Source organism: Coregonus lavaretus, assembly GCF_964263955.1.
Source record: "Coregonus lavaretus genome assembly, contig: HAP1_SCAFFOLD_1835, whole genome shotgun sequence".
In the NCBI taxonomy this organism is placed as follows: domain Eukaryota; kingdom Metazoa; phylum Chordata; class Actinopteri; order Salmoniformes; family Salmonidae; genus Coregonus; species Coregonus lavaretus.
Genome location: NW_028160891.1, coordinates 19,708 through 42,154, shown reverse-complemented (window position 1 = coordinate 42,154; position 22,447 = coordinate 19,708). Strand labels below are relative to the sequence as shown.

General features: G+C 45.0%; 1 protein-coding gene across 1 annotated transcript in view; it reads left to right on the top strand.

Annotated features, from left to right (window-relative positions):
• Positions 1-14,452, top strand: part of LOC311121345 (sphingosine-1-phosphate transporter SPNS2-like) — a gene marked incomplete at its 3' end in the record, with an annotated part of 35,686 nt that extends 21,234 nt beyond the window's left edge. Inside the window, exon 2 of the mRNA XM_084195846.1 lies at positions 14,364-14,452. Coding sequence (XP_084051972.1) covers positions 14,364-14,452 — 89 coding nt within the window. The remainder of the gene's footprint in view (positions 1-14,363) is intronic.
• Positions 14,453-22,447: the final 7,995 nt, after the last annotated feature.

Sequence of the window (22,447 nt, the reverse complement as noted above, 5' to 3'; positions counted from 1 at the left end):
CAGTACTGCTCCTCGTTTAAGCATCTCTTGATACCAGCAATAACACATATGGACCCAGAACTTAATTGAGCAGCTGACCAATTACGTGAAACTTTAGTTCTGGGTTAACAGAGATTAGCAAGTGAATGAATTCCTACCATATAAAGTAATGTAGGTTACTGTCTATGGAGTGCTAGTAAACCAATGTGGGGCTCTTACCAATGATGCCTCTGACTCATGACTTGTGGAGGATGAAATGAAATGAAGCAGAGAAAGTCTCAGAGATCATTTTTCACAAGTTTGTATTATTAAAATGCACATTTGGGTCTATATCTCAGGCACAGAGTGGCGGATTAAATCACACAGAGAATAAATTAGATGCATATCTTATTCATGAGGAATGAAAAAAAGTAATGGATTTGAGAGCCTTAGCTGAACTCTCCCCAAAAAAGAGTGCAATGGAGTAGTCTAAAGATAGTACTTAGTCTCTAGTCCAGCATCTGAGGATGTGTGGATGACATGGGTTATTGGGGTAGTTAGTAGTCATTGTTGATGGGGAGGAGGAGGAAGATGAGGAAGAGGAGGAAAGAGGAAGAGGAGGAAAGATTTGTGGATGACATGGGGTTATGGATGTAGTAGCCATTGTTGACGGCCTTGTAGGAGGAAGAGCTCATGTTGTGAATTGGCCATGTCCATGACAGCCACAACATCCAGGAAATGGCCATTATATGTTGGATTGGCCTTCACAGTACACCTCCTTCACCCACAGTACACCTCCTTCACCCACAGTGCACCTCCTTCACCCACAGTACACCTCCTTCACCCACAGTACACATCCTTCACTCAAAGCAGGCCTTCATCCCCTTCATGTAGCTCTGCAGGGAATTCAGGAAATGGGGTTAGGGATGGGAAAGTCTTGTATGACAGTCACTCATGTATATACAGTAAAATCCCTCCCTGGACTCATAATGGAGCTGAGATTAGAAGCTGTTATATGGAGAACTAGGAGAAAATAGTATACAGTACGTACCATACTGAGGATAGGCAATTAGGACATATCTCTATTGTAAATCTACTGTATGGGGAAATGTGACAGATTTATTCCATTATTGTCCTATTAGGAGTATATGGGGAGTGTACTGTAGGGAATTGCGATTGATCATAGCATGGCGTATATATATATATATACACTGAGTGTACAAAACATTGCTCTTTCCATGACATATGTAGGCTGACCAGGTGAATCCATGTGAAAGCTATGAACCATTATTGATGTCACTTGTTAAATCACTTGTTACTGGCCAACACTCTAACCACTAGGCTACCTGCCGCTATGGAGTAGTCCATAACAATATGGCATAATGTTGTATATCATTATAATCACTACAAACCAATGAAAGATCCCTTTAGGAATATTATAGATACATGTTTTATTGTTTGACAATAACATATAGAAATAAGGGATGCTAAATACTGACCAAAAACAGTTATATGAATAGTAATTTTGACATATTTTTTAAACAATTGTGGTAATATTTTACAAAGATTATATATTTTGCAAAACTGGCTAAATTGGTTTTGCTATCTGCATAACTATAATCATTTTTTAAATTATCATTAGGCATATTCCACCTATTTCTGAAAGAGTTGTGTCAATGTCAGACCAATCCAACTAAAACCAATGGAGCCTGTTGGCAGCCATATTGAAAAATGTGTACCCTATGGTTAAATCAGCAATAGATAGCTAGGCATCATTGTTTAGACTTTCCCTAGTTTTATGTAAAGTTTGGTGCATTCATTATGAAGGCACTTTGCTGGATGTAAATCCTATGGGATTTCATATAGGGTGCAATGTACGGGGCAGGTTTCACATCACATTTCTTGATATTAACACAAATTATAGAATCATATTGCATATCATTGTAATCAATAGACATCAGTGAAGGCCAAGGCAGCAGCTACTCTTCCTGGGGTCCAGCAAAATTAAGCCAGTTAATACAGTTTTAAAAATATTACAGTACATTCACAGATTTCACAACACACTGTGTGCACTCAGGCCTCTACTCCACCACTACCACATATCTACAGTACATAATCCATGTGTACGTGTGTGTATAGTGCGTATGTTATCGTGTGTGTGTATGCATGTGTCTGTGCCTATGTTTGTGTTGCTTCACAGTCCCCGCTGTTCCATAAGGTGTTTTTTAATCTGTTTTTTTAAACTAGTTTTACTACTTGCATCAGTTACTTGATATGGAATAAAGTTCCATGTAATCATGGCTCTATGTAGTACTGTGTGCCTCTCATAGTCTGTTCTGGACTTGGGGACTGTGAAGAGACCTCTGGTGGCATGTCTTGTGGGGTATGCATGGGTGTCCGAGCTGTGCAGCTCGGTGCATTCAACATGTCAATACCTCTCATAAATACAAGTAGTGATGAAGTCAATCTCTCCTCCACTTTGAGCCAGGAGAAATTGACATGCATATTCTTAATATTAGCTCTCTGTATACATCCAAGGGCCAGCCGTGCTGCCCTGTTCTGAGCCAATTGCAATTTTCCTAAGTCCTTTTTTGTGGCACCTGACAACGTTACTGAACAGTAGTCCAGGTGTGACACATTTATAGTGCTGTTAAGAAGGTAGAGCAACACTTTATTATGGACATAGCAGGGCAGAAATTTGACAAACTGACTTGTTGGAAAGGTGGCATCCTATGACGGTGCCACGTTGAAAGTCACTGAGCTCTTCAGTAAGGCCATTCTACTGTCAGTGTTTGTCTATGGAGATTGCATGGCGGTGTGCTCGATGTTATGCACCTTTCAGCAACGGTGTGGCTGAAATATCCGAATCCACTAATTTGAAGGGGTGTTCACATACTTTTATATATATAGTGAATGTGAAATTTGTCCGTCTGGCCCATGGACTAGAGTGCATAAAGATAGTGGACTTTAAGGGGAGTTTTGACAGATGTTTCCTGTTGTGTGCTGTGAGATTGTGGCTGTGTCCCAGTATAATAATATTCCCTATATAATGCATACTGGCCATTGTCAAAAGTAGTGCTCTATAGGGTTCCATTTGAGATGCAGCCTGTGAGATCCAGCGCTAGCTATACTGCTCTACTCTCCTTCTGTCAGCCCAGTGCTGCAGCTGAGGTATATTACTATCACTATCACTACTCAGGCAGGCGTGCCAAAGAAAGGAGTAGACAAAATGTCTGCCTTCTGAACTCATCTTTTCCATCAGAGGTAAGGTGTCCTCCCCTGTCACATGATGAGAGACTTGTGACAACCTGGGTTCACAGTGATTGAGTATTGGTGTTATGGGTTCTCTGTTCTGCACCGTTGGGTTAGGTGATCTACTTAACAGAGCCCAACACTTAGAGGCCTCCATTTGCCTTCTCTCTCTCTCGTTCTTTCTCTCTCTCTCTCTCTCTCTTTCTTCTCTCTCTCTCTCTCTCTCTCTCTCTCTCTCTCTCTCTCTCTCTCTCTCTCTCTCTCTCTCTCTCTCTCTCTCTCTCTCAATCTGTCTCTCTCTGTCTTTCTCTCGCTCTCTCTCTCTCTCAACCTGTCTCTCTCTGTCTTTCTCTCGCTCTCTCTCTCTCTCAACCTGTCTCTCTCTGTCTTTCTCTATCTCTCTCTCTCCACTTTTGTGTGTATGTGGTCAGCTTGACAGGCTAGCTCTGCTGCAGCTTGTTGATGCTAAATTGAGCTTGAAACACCAGTCCAGACCAATTTTCTCTACTGCTTTCACGCCCCTGGCTGGCACGCTCGAAGCTCGCCTTTTTCTCTCTTTTCTGTTACGCTCTGTTTCTTTGTCCCCTCACTCACTTTCTTTCCTTCTTTCTTTATCTCCAGAGAGTGAAGGCTGGAGAAAGCTTTCCTTCCAATGCTGTTTGAAAAGGGTATTGATTGTGCTGCTTCACTGCTCAGCCATGTTGGAATCAAAGAGAATGAGGGATGGGGTTGGAGGGATGGGCGGTTCAGGCCCGTCCAGGGAGTTCAGTACACTCTCTATGGCAGCACCAGTTATCTGGTGTAGTGTAGTATTCTGTACATTCTGTATGGCAGCACCAGTTATCGTGTGTAGTATAATAGCGCTACCATTAGACATCTCTGTGCCCCTGTCTTGGAAACCCTGTGTAATTAGAGAAGCATACCAAGAAACGCTTGGTATGACCCTAATTAAGATGGCTAATCAAACTACGCGGGCCACTTAGTGTGTGAGCTAATTGTGCTGCTAGTCGGTTTCATTGACCCCCTTAGTGGATCCCTACCCACACACTACAGAGGGAGGGAGGGAGGGAGGGAGGGAGGGAGGGAGGGAGAGAGAGAGAGAGAGAGAGAGAGAGAGAGAGAGAGAGAGAGAGAGAGAGAGAGAGAGAGAGAGAGAGAGAGAGAGAGAGAGAGAGAGAGAGAGAGAGAGAGAGAGAGAGAGAGAGAGAGAGAGAGAGAGAGAGAGAGAGAGAGAGAGAGAGAGAGAGAGAGAGAGAGAGAGAGAGAGAGAGAGAGAGATGAAGAAGAGCGTGAGAGAGAGAGAGAGGGGGAGAAAAACGAAGGGAGAGAAATCAAATAGATGAAGAGAGGGAGAGGAAAAGAGAAATAGAGAAACACGAGCGAGCATATAGAGAAGAAATAGAGGGATGAGAGACAGAGGAATGAAAGAGAGAGAGAGAGGGATGAAATCTCATTAAAAAGCACTACATAATGACTCTAATCCCTTTCCCTTGCTGTGTTATGTAAAAAAGCAGAGGGATTACCACCAATGGGACTTTTCAATTTCACATGTGCTGAGAGACAGAGAGACAGGCTGTGCTGTGCTGTATGGTAGCTGTCAGTGTGGTCGACTGGTTGTACATCACACATGCACACACACTGACACACACAGTGGGACACGGCCAGAGTGAATTCAGGGAGCAATTGCATGATTTAGAAAGTGAGCATGGAGAGTGTTTGTCCCTGGCATGTACGTACAGTATGGCTAGGATTGTTGGTAGCAGTGGTTAATTTGGGAGGTGGGGTGGTCCCTAGTTCGGGGGCGTGACGGGGTGGGATGATATACTAACCTAAACAATGTATACTGAGATAAGCACATACTGTATCACAGCATACTACATGACCTAAACATTTTTTTTGTAGAATGACTGTGAGAAGGTCAGTTCTGGTGACTATTTATAAGGACACTCTACTCCAAAATAAATGAAAATTACATTGACATACGTTTTATTTATGTTTTACTCCAGAAATGAGCCCAATAACATATTGGTCCATATTATCAGACAGGTGTGCTATTTAGCAATAAGCATTATCACCTGTAGCCCAACTGATGCACCATAGTGGCTATAAATAAATAGGCTGAAGCATAGGCTTGCAAATCAACATTTACCCCTTTGGGCTAATCATTAGCTTGATCATAAACTCTAGACATAATCTTGTTGCTAGTTAGCAACATATTGATGACTTGATTGTCCCAAAAGAACGTTCCACTGGCACTCAGCCAATGATAATGTACTGTGAATATAAACCAGGCCTACCTGTTAGACCTGACCTGTGTTACATTTAGCCCCGGTTTCCCCTCTGCATTCATATTGCAAATAAACCACGCCGCTGCTAAAAGCTCTGGTTTTAAAATGGTGCAATTCACACATTTTTGGAGTTGAGGAAATGTAAAGTTGTGATCCTCCTCTTTTAACAGTGGCCATCAAAACTGCTTTCAAAGGTGTGTTTTCCCGCGACTGCATTAAGAATGTTGTACAATGACTGGGCATGCATGTGTCTCTCCCTGTGCGGCACACAGGTTCACGTTTATTGTCATGAGTTTTGCCCTGGAGGCAGAACTGAGCGGTTTCCACTAGATGGCCCAGCTGCAAAGTCAAAATTGTCTTTATTGTAAAGATTCATAACATTTTTTTCTTGCTTTTTGGTCTTAATTTAAGGTTAAGGTTAGGCATTAGGGTTAGCAGTGTGGTTAAGGTTAGGGTTAGGTTTAAAATCAGATTTTATGACTTGACACCCTATTCATATAGTGCACTACTTTTGTACTGCACTATATAGGGAATAGGGTGCCATTTGGGATGCAACCCAAACATCTAATGCATTAGCTCATAGCAGAGCAGCTACCAGCAGATAGGGCTGTACAGTAACTATTATTGATTCGTTTCTATACGTTCAGTATGCTGCCTATGGGACGCTACTGTAGGGATCCTCTCCAATGCTATGAAATATGTAACACTTATCGGCTAGCTGGGTGAGATGAACAGCAGCCCTCACTGGGGTTGGAGAGAGATTTATATCAAGCGTACATCTCTCTCTCTCTATCTCTCTCTCTCTCTCTCTCTCTCTCTCTCTCTCTCTCTCTCCCTCTCTCTCTCTCTCTCTCTCCCTCTCTCTCTCTCTCCCCCTCTCTCTCTCTCTGTCTCTCTTTCTCCCCCCTCCTCTCACCCCACCTCTTTCTACCTCACCTTCAATGTGAGTCACACACACATGTTGTTTGCTGTTTCAGAGGTTGAACAGGAGAGGTACACAGCCACAGTGGCGACAGACAGCCTAGGTGGCAGTGCCTTGATGATTCAGATGTTTGCCCAGCCACATGACGCTGAATATAAATATAGACATATTGTCTGGCTTCACCTCTCAGATGGCCACTGTTTTAGTGTGTTTCAGTCCCCCAGTCAAGCATCCTTCTGGAGTGTCAATAGAGCTTATTTTTCATCTGGGCTGCTTTCCTCCCCAGTCAGTTAGGAAACAAATGAGGTCATAGTTACAAGAGGGCTGTGATTCAGCTTGACCCCAAAGGACATTGGACACACTCACATACATATTCACATATAAAATATTAATAGATACACACACATAGAAACACACCACACAAATACACATTGGGCACACTCACATGGAAAAAGAGAACGTCCCCTGCCCCGGCCAGGCGAGCCAGCGGGAGGAGAGCGCCCGCCGGGCCGGCTGCAGTCGGACATATTTGTGGTCCACCAGTCCTTTCTCTGCCTCTGCTGTGGCCCTGGCTTTCCCCAACCACACACACACACGTGCATTCACCACACACACCTCCACACACGCACAGACAGACACAAAAACACACGTATTGTATATCCCAGAGAGAGAACTCCCTTTCTGTTTTTCCCAGAGCTGTGCCTATTTACATTGATCCTGGTGGTGACACATGAAGCAGGATTGACCCTCGTCAGCAGAGCAGAGAGTACCAGTGGTTCACCACCACCCTGCCTGGTTGCCTCCCAATTGGCACCCTATTCCCTATATGGTGCACTACTTTTGACCAGAGCCGAATGGGCCCTGGTCAAAAGTAGTGCACTATACAGGGAATAGGGTGCCGTTTGGAACGTAACCCTTGTAACAGTGGGGAGAATGAATTACTTCCATCCAGAGCTCACAGACAGAGCAGCCGAGGGAAAATAAGGAATATTGAGTGAAAGGGGAAGTAAGGTATTACCACGAGGAGTATCGTTACACACACTATGGAAACATAGGCTTGGCAAGAGAGGTTTTGGGTTCAGCCTGTTAGCCACCTCCCTCCCTCCTCTCTCCTCTCCTTCTTCGACTCTCTTCCCTTTTACACACTCCTCCCTGCAGACACACACACAGACAAAGACACACACACTATACTTCACTCTGGTTGCTAAATGGCTCTCTATTCCTGTCCTCCTCTTAGCCTAGTTTCAGTGTGTCGTAAATAGAAGCGTGGGGCTGGAGATCCATGGGTCCCTGGTGGGGATTGGAAAATGAAGTTGGTCCTCTCTCTGCAAGCTGATGGGCTGGTGTTTTTGCGTGTGTGTGTGTGTGTGTGGAGAAAGAAAATGTGTGTGTGTGAGCGTGTGTGTGTTTGCGTGTGTGTGTGTGTGTGGAGAAAGAAAATGTGTGTGTGTGAGCATGTGTGTGTTTGCGTGTGTGTGTGTGTGTGGAGAAAGAAAATGTGTGTGTGTGTGTGTGTGTGTGTCATAGGAGGCTGGTGGGAGGAGCTATAGGAGGACAGGCTCATTGTAATGGCTGGAATGGAATTAATGGAGCGGTATCAAACACATCTGGATGGAAACCACGTGTTTGTTCCATTTATTCCATTCCAGCCATTACAATGAGCCCGTCCTCCTATATTCCTCCCATCAGCCTCCTCTGGTGTGTGTGTAAGGTGTCCCAAAGGACCATTTAGGACTGGCAGTGTATGACTCATACCCCAAAAAACACAGTCCTCACAGAGCTGCATTATATACAGTACATACCGTAAACTCATCTCAAATCTCATCTGGATTTGAATTCTGTATTCCACTACTGTATATTGGTTTCAAAGAATTGAACAATTTGTGGGTAAACAAAATTGCAGGTGAACAAATCAGGTTTCTATGCAAAACAGGCAAATCAACATTTACAGCACCACCTCCAATAAACATGATAGACGTCTAGAAAATAGAAATTGCCTTTATGAAACGGCCCCTCACAGTACTGTAGGCCTTTATGACTATTGCTTTGAATGCGGTTTTGCTTGACGCCACGTATGTATAACAGTCTTTGAGAGAAGCCACGTATGTGGATAGTTCCTCTTTCTGGAAGGTGAAGTTACATGTGGATAGTAGTCTAGATAGCAGACAGTACCATACAGTTCGGGAAGCCCCAGAGAGATCAGTATGTCCCAGTAGTTTCCTCTCCTCTCCTGGCCGAAGCCCAGGCAGATCCTCTGGTACTGATCTATAGTCTATGGCCCAAGATTACTTTCTCTTATTCCCAATAAAGCTGGTTTACAGACAAGGTCTATAGTCGATGACCTAAGCTCACCTCACTAATCTCTCTTCCTGTTATTCCCAATACAATGGAGGCCTATTATTTGTAGAATCAAACACTGTATAATGTGTAAAATATTTATAATGTATTACATTTATATATTTAGAACATATTTCTAAATAAACTCTTCACTGTTCACTCGTCGCGTTTTTCTGTCTGTGACAGTCTGTGAGACTGTTGTAAAGCCTATAAAGCTCCATTCAAAGCAGCACTCTTAAAGGCATCCATTATGTGAGGTCTGAATAAGTGTCAGCTCTACACAGGGCTGTCTCAGTAGTCGTGATATTGTATCAGTAGAGACGTATAGCACTCTGCCAATGTCATAGGCATCTCCAGTAAACTTCCAGTGTCTTCATCTGTAAATGAGTTCTCAAACTAAAATGTATTAGTTTACTTCTATCTGTTCGATACGGTCAAAATGTAGTCCTTTATATTATTTTAGTCCTCTGCATGAAACAAGAAAATACTCCTCTTCCATCAAAGTGGCTAAATTCCGTACCAGAGAGCTTATTTGTTACACCTGAAATAATCAGGCTGTGAATTCCCTATGGACAACTACAGAGCCAACATGACAGATTGCACCAGGAACAAACTTTACTCCTGAAACCTCCCAAACTTTGTAATTGTTGTCCCTTGTTCATTATGTGTGTGTGTGTGTGTGTGTGTGTGTGTGTGTGTGTGTGTGTGTGTGTGTGTGTGTGTGTGTGTGTGTGTGTGTGTGTGTGTGTGTGTGTGTGTGTGTGTGTGTGTGTGTGTGTGTGTGTGTGTGCGTGTGCGTGTGCGTGCGTGCGTGTGCGTGCGTGCGCGAGCGTGCCTGCATGTATGTGTGTCAATGAAGTCCTATTTCTCAGAGGGAGTGGCCTACAAAGCAGCTTTTAGAGTACATTACTGAGGTATCGCTGCAGGCTCTCATCTGCAGCAGCTTCGTGAGAATCTGACTGTAGTTTAGCTGGAAGTGGATGATGTGTTATCAGGCACATCTGCATTCCTGCCATACCCCTGTGCCAGCAGTGTTACTGGACTGGCATAGTACATTAAATAAACAATGCCCTGGAGTCCTACACTTGTGACGCTGCATTGAGGCAATTGTATTAAATGCACCGAAGTGTAGACTGAAAACAGCCCATGGAGTGTTGATCTCGCTGAGCTGTGGTTTGTCTGTGAAATTAATCCCATTGTTATTTTTTCTTGAAACATCAACAATACAATACAAATGGCCGCTCCCATCAGTGGGTGCTCTGGTCAGTGGGTGCGCTTGCTTCCGCCCGAGACGCCGGCAATCCCAAAGGGATTTTCCAAGGGCGGGAAGGACCTAGCCCCGCCCAACGCCGGGCGGGCATGGAAGTGAGCGCCCATAACAACCAGGATCAGCACACACACACACACCAAAGCACAAAACATACAATCACATCCCCACCCTCACCCCTGATTGGAGGACCTCAAAGCTTTATACTGTGCATGTGTATGTATTTATTCCAAAACTCATTAATTCCAACCTTCAGACAGCCACATATCAACCCATCTTTCCCAGTAAATCATCATTCTACCATTTCCTCTTGCAATACATCCCTCCAGTATACCATGGTGTCTCACTAGGATCTTGAACCTCCCCATCTGCAACATTTCTGATGAAATTGCCACAAAAATAAAACTAATTACCCAAGAGCACAATGATATATCCTATTGACTGACTGTGGTCCTTCAAACCCCCCAACAATACAGTTTGCAGGTCCAACTGCATCCTGATTTTATGACATAACAACCATTCTTGGACCTGACTCCAAAAACAAGCCACTGATGGACAGTGCTAAAAGAGATGCTCTATTGATTCTGAGTCTGACTGTTCAATGCCCCATATACTGAGCATTCTTTTTGTAGTGAGAATTTCATATAATAGCTTAAATTGAAAAGAATGGATTGATGCATCAATTGTTTTGTATATCAGTTCATAAACACGATGCCATGGGATTGGGACATCGAAAATCTGTTCCCAACTAGCTTGAATTTAATGCTTTATAGTTGTCATAGTGAAACTGATACATTTTACAATTTAAATGTGTCATTTTAAGCCATTTATAATTTTTATTGGTGGCAGACAAACTAATGCATTCCATTTTCTTTTAAGTAATTGCCTCTTCCATTTTTGTGGCAGAGCTGCGACGAGTTAGTTCTAATTTTGTGTTGAGCAAAATGCATCCCATTGTTATCATGTAGTATAATGTTACTGAGCATGGTGGTAAGATACAGTATATTCTCCTCACAAACACCTGGAGAGAGCGAGAGAGTGAACCCAAGCCAGACAACCATAGATCGAGATGCAGTCAAATATAGGCCTAGAGCACAGGAGGCAGACAGAGTGAGACAGAGTGAGAGGAGAGGGGAGAGGCTGGTGGTGATTTGTAAGTCCTCAGGATTTCGCAAGCTGACATCCTCCTGCCACCGTCTCTTGACCTTTCCTCCTTGTGTGTACCCACGCGACATTACCATGGCAACTCTAGCCCTGGCGCCACTAAGGCAGGAGACGGGTAGAGACTGGCGGGCAGTCAGTGGTACCTCAGTCACATATATTTTAACCTGACTCCTTTAGCTAAAGCAGGACGATTACTTGTCTTGTATAGAAATTAAACATCTCAGACAATGTCTTTGTGGTCTTTTAGGTGATTTTGGTCAGAGCCAGAGATGTCAGTGCCCACCAAGCCCAGATAGATACAGAGCGGTCGGGTTATGAAGGGCGATAATGGGCAAAGAAGAAAAGAGGAAGGACGACAGGAAGGACGAGGATAAGGAGGGAGGCAGCACAGTGGGAGGGAGGGAGGAAAGAAGGAGAGGAAGAGAGATTTCATTGAGGGCAAGGGCAAACCATGAAACTGAAAGCTCCCATTGAGAGTGGAGCTAACTTTAGCCTGATATGCTGCTGCAGAAACACACAGCAGCCTGCTGTCTGTAATCTCATAGATTAAGAGAGCCCATAATACAGACCATTACACCTGTATACCTGCACTCAATAGATTACAACAATTACTTCACAACATTATACAACATTACACCTGCACTCACTACAATGGATGGTGAGCTCTTATCTGAAGACATTTGTTGTATCAAACACTTGCCAACTTGAACAGTCAGGTTGATTGTTATAAAGGCTGAACACAATTTAGGGAATATGGGCCAACATTTGGCACATACTGTATTTACACAACATTTACATAATAGTGACTGTTGTATATCAGAAAGAAAATCCTGTCACTCCCACCTGAGTCGGCCCCAAAAGACTGAAAAATCAATTTTCACAGCAATCTGTTAAGGAGCAAGTAGGGCAAAGATGAGTCAGTCAGTCACACATGCATTCACATGTACACCGACACACACACAGACTAAGTTGGTTCTGCACTCAGTCACCCCAGTGAGGTGGTGGTGTAATGGGGGGGCAGGGTTAGTAGGAGGGGGTTCAGTAATTGTGCATTGTGTGTGTGTGAGTGTGTGTGTGTGTGTGTGGACGGGCAGGGCGTGGTACCAGGCAGGCCGGCAGGTGCTGACTCTGCTCGGGAGGGACGTTCCACCATCTGGTACAGGATCCCCCTCCCAGCGGGCACACTGTGTGTGTGTGTGTGTGTGTGGCTGTGTGTGTGTGTGTGTGTGTGTGTGTGTGTGTGGCTGTCTCCGGCAGGCTAATTAGAGCACAGCCTCGGCGGAGTGACAGCGCTGTCGCCGTGGCGATGTTTGACAGGCTCGACAAGGGAGAGCCAACCTGTCTGTACAGAACAAGAATAGAGCAAACGGCCAATGTGTATATGTGTCTGTCTGTCCTTGTCTCGGTGTGTGCGTCATTCAATGTTGAAGGGAAATGGGTTATTAGCCTAACTAAATCCCCTCCCAGTTTTACCTTGCACCAACCAAGCAGTAGTTTAACCATGCTACATTGATATGGAAGTACTTATGTGTGTGTCGTTCCAACCTAGAGAGAACCTAGCCTCGGTGCTGTGGCTTGTGGGTGTTGGTGTTGCAGTGGTGCAGGAATGCAGCCTGAAGTGTGAGAATGTGAGCAGGTGGCTTGTCTCATGTGACAGGAATGTCACTTATGTCCCTGCTCTGCTCAGAGCCCCAGCTGCACCTGCCCAGACCTCGCTCCTCGCTGCCTTTGAAATGTGCCCTGACTATATCTGTTGACAAATGAATGGAGTGATGACAATGCCCAAGCATAGAAACCTCAACCTTGGCCACTCAATCACATTAATAAAGTCATATTCTTTAAGAAAGTGCTTAGTTGTCACTTCTCTTAAGTCTTCCTCCCTCTCCATTTTTAGAGTAAATGAATATCGTCAAACACACAGCATTTTAAATATAGTTTGGGTGTTACTGTAGTGTAGACAGTTGAGGTAGAGAGACCATATTATTAGAATCTCATTCTATTTCTATGAGAGAGCCCCTCTGACGTTGAGTTCAGATGAGGTCTGCAGTGCATAATATAATACAACCTGGTATCAGTTTATAAGCATCTCTTTTTCTAAAAGATATGCTTCATGGTTATAATACCAGGCCAGAGGCTGCTGCTGTTTAGTGTTGTGGATGCTGCTGTTACTGCTGCTCTATTCAGAAGTTCTGTTCTGCTCAGACCAGACCAGCCTGTCAGTCAGTCTCACACACTGAGCCCAAATAGCCCTGTAGTGTGTTCTGTGTAGGGAGAGGCTCGGGAGGATATGAACGATTGAGATAAGGAATTTAGGCAAGGATAATCATTTTGAGAAAGATTTCTATGTTATTGAAAGGGCACTGGTAGTAGACTGGACACTTTTTTGACTATACAATCAATAAGTATGCTGGCTGTCGTATTGCTGTCGCACAACGGCCATCTTTATTTCTCTGATTCACAGGTGAATATCTCAATCTCACCATTGGTTACAGAGATACAAGTAGTGTCTTAGTAATGTTATGACAACAAGATTCAGCTGTTCACATATCCTGAGCTCAGTCGTTCCACCTCATTAAGTTCTCACTATAGACTAAGAGCTCTGTTCTGCTCGCGATCCTCTCTCTGGAATTTCCTTTCCTCCATACCGGTGTGGCATAACTGTCCTCCGGTTACAGAGAAGGAAACAACCAGTGTATGTGTGTTTGTGTGTGGTGCTTTTCAAATCAAAGCAAATCAAATTGCATTTGCCACATGCGCCGAATACAACAGGTGTAGACATTACAGTGAAATGCTTACTTACAAGCCCTTAACCAACAAGTAAGCGTTTCACCGTAATGTCTACACCTGTTGTATTCGGCGCATGTGGCAAATTGGGATTTTAAAAGGGCTCCTGGCCACCTTCACTAACCCCCTGCAGGCAACACCATCTTAGTGTTTAGTGCTGTCTGTGTGCCAGCCAAGAGAGCACTTAATACTGTATTACTCTCCTTTATACCGTATTCTTGTCTGCAGCTCTAAGAGAAAACCACCGCATGGCCACAAACCGAATTCATTCAACTGTTATTAAAACGATTAAATATTCATGATAATGTGGATGGTTATTGTACCGCAATCATTGCCATACAATGCTAATCGCTGTCCTCCCCTATCTCTTTCTTCTGTCTCTGTTGTGCAGGGGTTCTGCTCGACATCCAGAGACACTTTAACGTATCGGACAGCGGAGTGGGCTTGTTGCAAACAGGTAAGTCTCTCCTGATCCCTTAATGACATGTATGTAACAACGATTAGCCAGCTCAAACATCCACTCAAACCTCCTCCTCCTCTCACGACATGGAGGGCAGGCCCATTACCTGTCCACACTAAGCTGCTCTTAGTCCTCTTAGATTAGGACAACAAAAGGATAAAAGGGGACACTTCAAGTCGTTTTCCACCACCTCCTCCAGCCTACCGCCTCCAGCCCTCCTCCCCTCCAGCCTACTGCTTCCAGCCCTCCTCCCCTCTCCTTCCCTTTCCTCCCCCCTCCACCTCTTCCTCCCTCCTCCTCCCTGCAGCCTGTGCAATTGACTGTGGCTAAATGACCGAGTCATTCCCCTTCTACCTTGCTCATTGACAGCCAAAAGTCCCTCCTTGAGTAGACAGGTAGAAAGCATACAAAAGTTATAATACACGTAGTAATAAACATGAACCAAATATTGCAATCTAGTGAATGTAAGCTTTATGAATTGAAAATGAATTTTAGCCTTAGGGCCTGACATTTCAAGCAACATTTTGCATGGTCAATAACATAACCTAGCCGGGTCAATAACATAACCTAGTCGCAGTGGATCTGTTCCAATGATGTAGGATGTAGATGGTTAAGACAGCATGAATGGGTTATTTCTGAGGTCCATGTGTTCCCCCAGTAGGTAGCCCAGTAGAAATGGAAAGAGTGTTGCGTGGAAGCGGCAGTGGGTTAGAGGCTGGGTCTGAGGGCTATGGGCAGGGTTTCCTGCTCTATAGACCTTCATGAATCCAACTTTTGTGAGGGAAAGGTGCATGCTATTAGCTTGGCATCAGCAGGAGGGCTGGCATTTTCTGGAGACTGAGTTGACCTTTAAACGCAAAGGCTGTTGTGACGTAGCACATTCTGCACCTCCTAAAGCTGAATGTCATGGATTTGAGTTTGTTACAAAAATCTCACAGTGGGACCCACACGTCCATTATTTCTCAGGTGACAGGTGAAAAATCGGATACATCAAAGATAACTGCGCACTGATTTATGCTCCCATAAGTGAAGTTGTGTTTGATGAAGGGTGCATGGTTGACAGCGTTTCACCCGTCTATCAAAAGACTTGACATAGCAAACAGGAAATTCAAGCCCTGTTGCACTTGTTGTTGCAGTTTTGGAGTTGCTGTCAGGGTTGAGTGTAGAGGTAGTGTGGAATTAGGCGCAGGACACACAGAGGTTTCGAACAGACGTCTTTAGTGAAGTCCAAAGAACAAGCCACACACGGCATCAGGCAACAGGCAAACTTTACGCAACACGGTAAAGTAAAACCAAGGCGCACAAAGTGGAACTCTCTCTCAAAATACAAAATACAGAGAGAACTGAAAAACGGACTAGCACACAACGTGACAATAAACAATTACACACAACACCTGACCAAACTCAGAGAACTAAATAGGACGCATAATGAACACTAATCAGGAACAGGTGTAACAAAACAGACAAAACCAATCAAACATAGAAACATCGAACGGTGGCAGCTAGTACTCCGGAGACGACGACCGCCGAAGCCTGCCCGAACAAGGAGAAGGAGCAGCCTCGGCCGAAACCGTGACAGTTGCTGAATAAACAAAACCCACACACATGCAGAACACACCGCACACACATACAACAAACACATACTGTACACCTACTGAACTAATGCAAACGTACTCTCACTCCCACACATAGTCAGTAAGTGGAATGGCACCCACAGCTGCCCTCTGCCCCGTCTGCTGTCTGTAGCTGGGGATAAAAGCAGTAAATGTCTGTGTGTGTGTGTATGTGTGTGTGTGTGTATGTGTGTGTGTACTTGCGTGCAGTACGTGCACATGTGTGTGGCGTGCCTGCCCTGTCCTGTCATGGGCCAGGCTGCGTGGTGTGGCATGTCCCCTGATCTCCAGCTGACCCCAGTCTCACGCTGGCCTGAGGAATGCAGCCGGCCAAAGCTGGGAACCTACGTGTGAACGGCTGGCTAGGGCAGTGGTTCTAAAACCTTCCCTCAGGGACCCCAGCCTAGTCAAGGGCTTGATGATTAGCTGACAAGTTGAATCAGGTGTGCGAGCTCTGGAATAGATCAAATACATGGAATGACTGGGGGTCCCGAGGAGAGGTTTGAGAACAACTGTGCTAGGGGGCTGGCGAGTGATCACAGGGTGTTGTGTGTATGTGTCCGTGTGTGCTGTTATATCATCAACCCCCTACATCTCTATCTCTCTCTCTCTCTCTCTCTCTCTCTCTCTCTCTCTCTCTCTCTCTCTCTCTCTCTCTCTCTCTCTCTCTCTCTCTCTCTCTCTCTCTCTCTCTCTCTCTCTTACCACTACTCGCCCACTATATGAGCACCTGCATCCAGGCTCTGCCCGCTTTCTCTCCTTGGCATCTTCCACCCACAACTGGTAGTCCAAACTGCCAACGTAGGCCATTTGTGGGCAAGTAGTGGTAAGTGGGCGATGTGTGAAGAGTTGATTCAGCCTCTCTCTGATCCCAGCTCACCCTCACTACACTCACACCTCAAACCAACACTAGTGTTACTGACTATTTATGAGAGCTCTGTTTGAGTTCTGGTCTGGTTCGGTTTGGCCCTTGTCGTTTTGGCCTTTTTCTTTTGCTGTAGATGAGGGGCTTTGGGTTAGCTCTGGGCTGACAAAGTCTGGAATATTGGATCTGTGGCTGGTTTTCCTAGAGTGCTTTTTGCCCACTCTGGAGATGAGAGTGGCCTCACTGGCCACTAGAGGTGCTGTTTAAACCTGCAGAAGTTCCCGACAGTATTTGCATTTTACATGCAGTTATGTCTGTAATTGTGTTTTAAAGTTCACACACAACTCAAAATATGGAAATGTGTAACCTTTCTCAAGTTATGGGGCAACACCTAACGTCAAAGTAAAAATGTTATTACTCAACACAAAACATTTAGAGGTGTGTGTGCGTACGTGTGTGTGCGTTCACACCTAAATAGGTGTGTGTGTGTGACATAACTTCCTGAGGGGTGAGGCCCAGGCCCAAAGAGAGTGGAGAGGCCCTGTGTAAGAGGATCAGGTCTCTGTTGATGTCACTCAGGTGATGTATGGTATGGCATGTGTTCTGGCCTCGGGTGCTCTCGCCTGTCCATCAGATCAGCCCCCAGGAATGTACTGCACACAGAAAGAACAGAGCAGAGCAAACACTAACTGTCATTCTTGATGAGAGGAGAAGAGCTGTCAGATCACAGGGAGGCTCCCATTGGATGTGACAGGCCTCTATTAGGTCTCCTAGCTAATGACCCTGAGGCTGTGGCCAAATGAAGACAGAGAGCTGTGAGCGAGAGAACGACCTATGGCTGTTTGGTCATGGATGATGTTACACCTTCTACAGGTTTGGAAGGAGCCTGGAGGCTCTGTTGGTTGGTGAGCCTGTAGACAGAGGAATGTGTGCTTTGTGTGGATTTCTCCTCAGACAATTAGACCTAGTGGGAACCATGCTGTAGATGTATAGTTATTATCCATTATTAGTCTAGTATGTAGGCAGGGTTTTAAAACAAGTGAGATCTTGGGTGTGTGAATAAGGAGCTGGTTAGTATCTGTCCAGTTTCTCCAGACTGCAACCGCTAATTATTACTGATCTGTTATGGGGGCAGGTTTTATATTCAGTTGGGATACATCTTGGGTGGATGAATGTGTGGTGGAGCCGACCAGTGTCTGTCCTGGTTCTGCAGGCTGTCCTCCATTCATCACTGCCAGGCTGCAGACAGACAGTTCTTTGCGTCCCAATTGGCACTCTAATCCCTAGAAAGTGCACTACTTTTGGTCAGAACCCTATGGGCTCTTGTTCAAAAGTAGTGCACTGTAAAGGGAATAGGGTGCCATTTGGGACGCAGCCTCTGTCAGACTGACTGTGTCTGTGTCTTGCTCCCTACGTCTGCCCCCTGCCTGGCTGCCCACCCCAGTCCTGTCTCAGTCTGCAACACGACACCCAGACACACACAGCCAGACCCTGGGTCCCAGAGTGTCAGCCAGGCCAGACACTTACTGAGAAATGCGGCCACAGGTGGAGCTGGGAAGTCCTTCCATTCATTGGAGCTGTGAAGTCCCTCATCTCTCAGAGCCCTACTAACTAACACACTCACATCATACATACAGCTCACAGTTTTTTTAAAATCTCTGGTCCGACCCTAACCCTAACCCACATACAGTCCTCACACCTCTCTCTCTCTCTCTCTCTCTCTCTCTCTCTCTCTCTCTCTCTCTCTCTCTCTCTCTCTCTCTCTCTCTCTCTCTCTCTCTCTCTCTCTCTCTGTCTCTGTCTCTCTGTTTCTCTCTTGCTGTCTCTCTCGCTCTCTGTTCTACAGCATGAGTTGAAGTCAGTGGAGTCAGAGGAGATTTTCTCAATATCTCGTTTCTGGACTTACATTTAATGCCTATGATTTTCTTGTGGATAAGAGAGGATAAAGGCTTGTAGTTGTGGCTTTGACCCTGAAACCCCTTAGCAACTGGGGCTGTCGCAAGTGTGGTCAACTTGATATGTTTATGGACAGTGTTGGTCACAGGCTTGAGTTACTCTATAACGGAGATGGTTATAGGACTGGTAAATCCTATCTCAGTGTGGAGTAAAGCTATCAGTGCTCGATCAGCTGTGCTGTCTGTCGGCTGCCTCACAGCTGCTCTCGCTTTCCGGTGTCTCTCTCTATACCTCCGTTCCACTCTTTCGTTCCCTCGTTCGCTGTGTCTCTCTTTCCCCCCCTCTTTCACTCTCTCTCTCTGTCTCTCGTCTCTCCCTCGCTCCCTCTTAACTCTACAGTCCTCTCTCTCCCTCCCTCGCCCCTATCTCTTTTTCTCTCTCTCTCTCTCTCTCTCTCTCTCTCTCTCTCTCTCTCTCTCTCTCTCTCCATCCCTATTTCTCTTTCTCTCCATCTCCCCATCTCTTCCTCTCTCTCTGTCCCTTACAAAAAAATACAGGAAAAAATCATGTGGGGGAAAAAGGTGGTTTTCAGACACATACAGTATGAACACGTTTGAACAAATCTCCATTTTTTTAACGAGTCAGACGTGGTTTTAGAACACGTGTGAAGTTTCACATGGATTTTAATGTATGTTTTTCACATGTACATTTTTCACAACAACATTTCACAAGGGATATTCTAAATTTCACATGTGCTTTTGTAACCGGCGGGATTAGAACCCACGCCTCGCATGGGAGAAGCCATTGTCTTGACCATTAGACCAAAGAGCTGACACTGGGTTTCTCTTCCAATGTATATGTATTATTAATTTCTCTCAATCTAAGAATATTGACTGTTCAATTCAAAATACGGCAGTCAAACGTTTAACATTTCTATCGGGTTAATCACAGGATTTGCTGTGATTAATTGCAAATTTAGAATTTTCTCAAATTGAGCAGTAATTTAAGATGTTTTATATAAAAAGCAGGTCAAGAATATTGACACTTTGATTTTGTCAAAAATAATGGAGTGGAGGGCTCAGAAATAAGAAATAATTATTTTTAACACACTATTATGCTCAGGTAGGCTAAGTAACCTTTTTACAGAATGGCATTACAGAATTTGATACTGCAACATGTTAACACCACCTTTTCACATGTGAGGAGAATAACACTATTTCACCCCCACATGTAAACTTGCAATTCCACATGTGAAAGTGAGTTTTTCCACATGTGGAGTTTTCTTACATGTGAAACTGAAAATTAAATGTTGACATGTTCATGTTTTTCAAATGTGAACTTGCAATTCCACATGTGAAATTTCAATTAACATGTGAGGTGAAAACATGTTATTTTCCTCACATGAGAAAAGGTGGAGAACTCAAAATGTAATACATGTGAAATTTAAGCTCAACATGTGAAAACAGCCATTTCACATGTGAAACTAAATGTTTTACATTTTAAACTGCACATTTCAAAGTTTTTTTTGTAAGGTCTCTCTCTCGCTCCATCCTTCTCTCCCTGCCGTGGTCTGTCTGCAAGTGATTATGCATGACAAGACATGCTGTCCTCTCAGCTCTGGTTGGCAGCTGTTGCTGCTCTGCTGTCACTCTGATGGACACCTCGCAGGAAAGGAGTCTGTGGCAACAACAGAGAGGGATTCAGAGATTCAGATTCAGATGGGATTCAGAGGGGGAGAAAGTCAGAGGGAGGGAGGGAGGGAGGGAGGGAGGGAGGGAGGGAGGGAGGGAAAGACACAGATATGGAGAGAAAGACAAAGAGGGGAGAGGAAGACAGCGATATATATATATATATATATATATATATATATATATATATATATATATACACTGCTCAAAAAAATAAAGGGAACACTTAAACAACACAATGTAACTCCAAGTCAATCACACTTCTGTGAAATCAAACTGTCCACTTAGGAAGCAACACTGATTGACAATAAATGTCACATGCTGTTGTGCAAATGGAATAGACAACAGGTGGAAATTATAGGCAATTAGCAAGACACCCCCAATAAAGGAGTGGTTCTGGAGGTGGTGACCACAGACCACTTCTCAGTTCCTATGCTTCCTGGCTGATGTTTTGGTCACTTTTGAATGCTGGCCGTGCTTTCACTCTAGTGGTAGCATGAGACGGAGTCAACAACCCACACAAGTGGCTCAGGTAGTGCAGCTCATCCAGGATGGCACATCAATGCGAGCTGTGGCAAGAAGGTTTGCTGTGTCTGTCAGCGTAGTGTCCAGAGCATGGAGGCGCTACCAGGAGACAGGCCAGTACATCAGGAGACGTGGAGGAGGCCGTAGGAGGGCAACAACCCAGCAGCAGGACCGCTACTTCCGCCTTTGTGCAAGGAGGAGCAGGAGGAGCACTGCCAGAGCCCTGCAAAATGACCTCCAGCAGGCCACAAATGTGCATGTGTCTGCTCAAACGGTCAGAAACAGACTCCATGAGGGTGGTATGAGGGCCCGACGTCCACAGGTGGGGGTTGTGCTTACAGCCCAACACCGTGCAGGACGTTTGGCATTTGCCAGAGAACACCAAGATTGGCAAATTCGCCACTGGCGCCCTGTGCTCTTCACAGATGAAAGCAGGTTCACACTGAGCACGTGACAGACGTGACAGAGTCTGGAGACGCCGTGGAGAACGTTCTGCTGCCTGCAACATCCTCCAGCATGACCGGTTTGGCGGTGGGTCAGTCATGGTGTGGGGTGGTATTTCTTTGGGGGGCCGCACAGCCCTCCATGTGCTCGCCAGAGGTAGCCTGACTGCCATTAGGTACCGAGATGAGATCCTCAGACCCCTTGTGAGACCATATGCTGGTGCGGTTGGCCCTGGGTTCCTCCTAATGCAAGACAATGCTAGCCCTCATGTGGCTGGAGTGTGTCAGCAGTTCCTGCAAGTGGAAGGCATTGATGCTATGGACTGGCCCGCCCGTTCCCCAGACCTGAATCCAATTGAGCACATCTGGGACATCATGTCTCGCTCCATCCACCAACGCCACGTTGCACCACAGACTGTCCAGGAGTTGTAGGGAGGTCATACAGGCACCTGGAGGCCACACACACTACTGAGCCTCATTTTGACTTGTTTTAAGGACATTACATCAAAGTTGGTGTGACTCCAAATCCAGACCTCCATGGGTTGATGATTTTGATTTCCATTGATAATTTTTGTGTGATTTTGTTGTCAGCACATTCCACTATGTAAAGAAAAAAATTATTTAATAAGATTATTTCATTTATTCAGATCTAGGATGTGTTATTTTAGTGTTCCCTTTATTCTTTTGAGCAGTGTATATAAAGAGAGTAAAATAAATGGTGACACCTGCGTAACACTCCCTCTGTGCAGCCTGTATGGCTGTGAGCTGTGAGTTTTTATCACCCACAGCACAGTATTGATTCCCAGATGAAAACAAAAGCATTTATCTGGAGTTCAATGGCGCCGGCCCCCGACTGAGACAGTTAATGAATAGCTCGGTAAAAACACCATACATCTACACTGAGTATACAACACATTAAGAACGCCTTCCTAATATTGAGTTGCACCTCACCCTTTTTTCTCTGTTTTTCCTTCCATTTGGGACC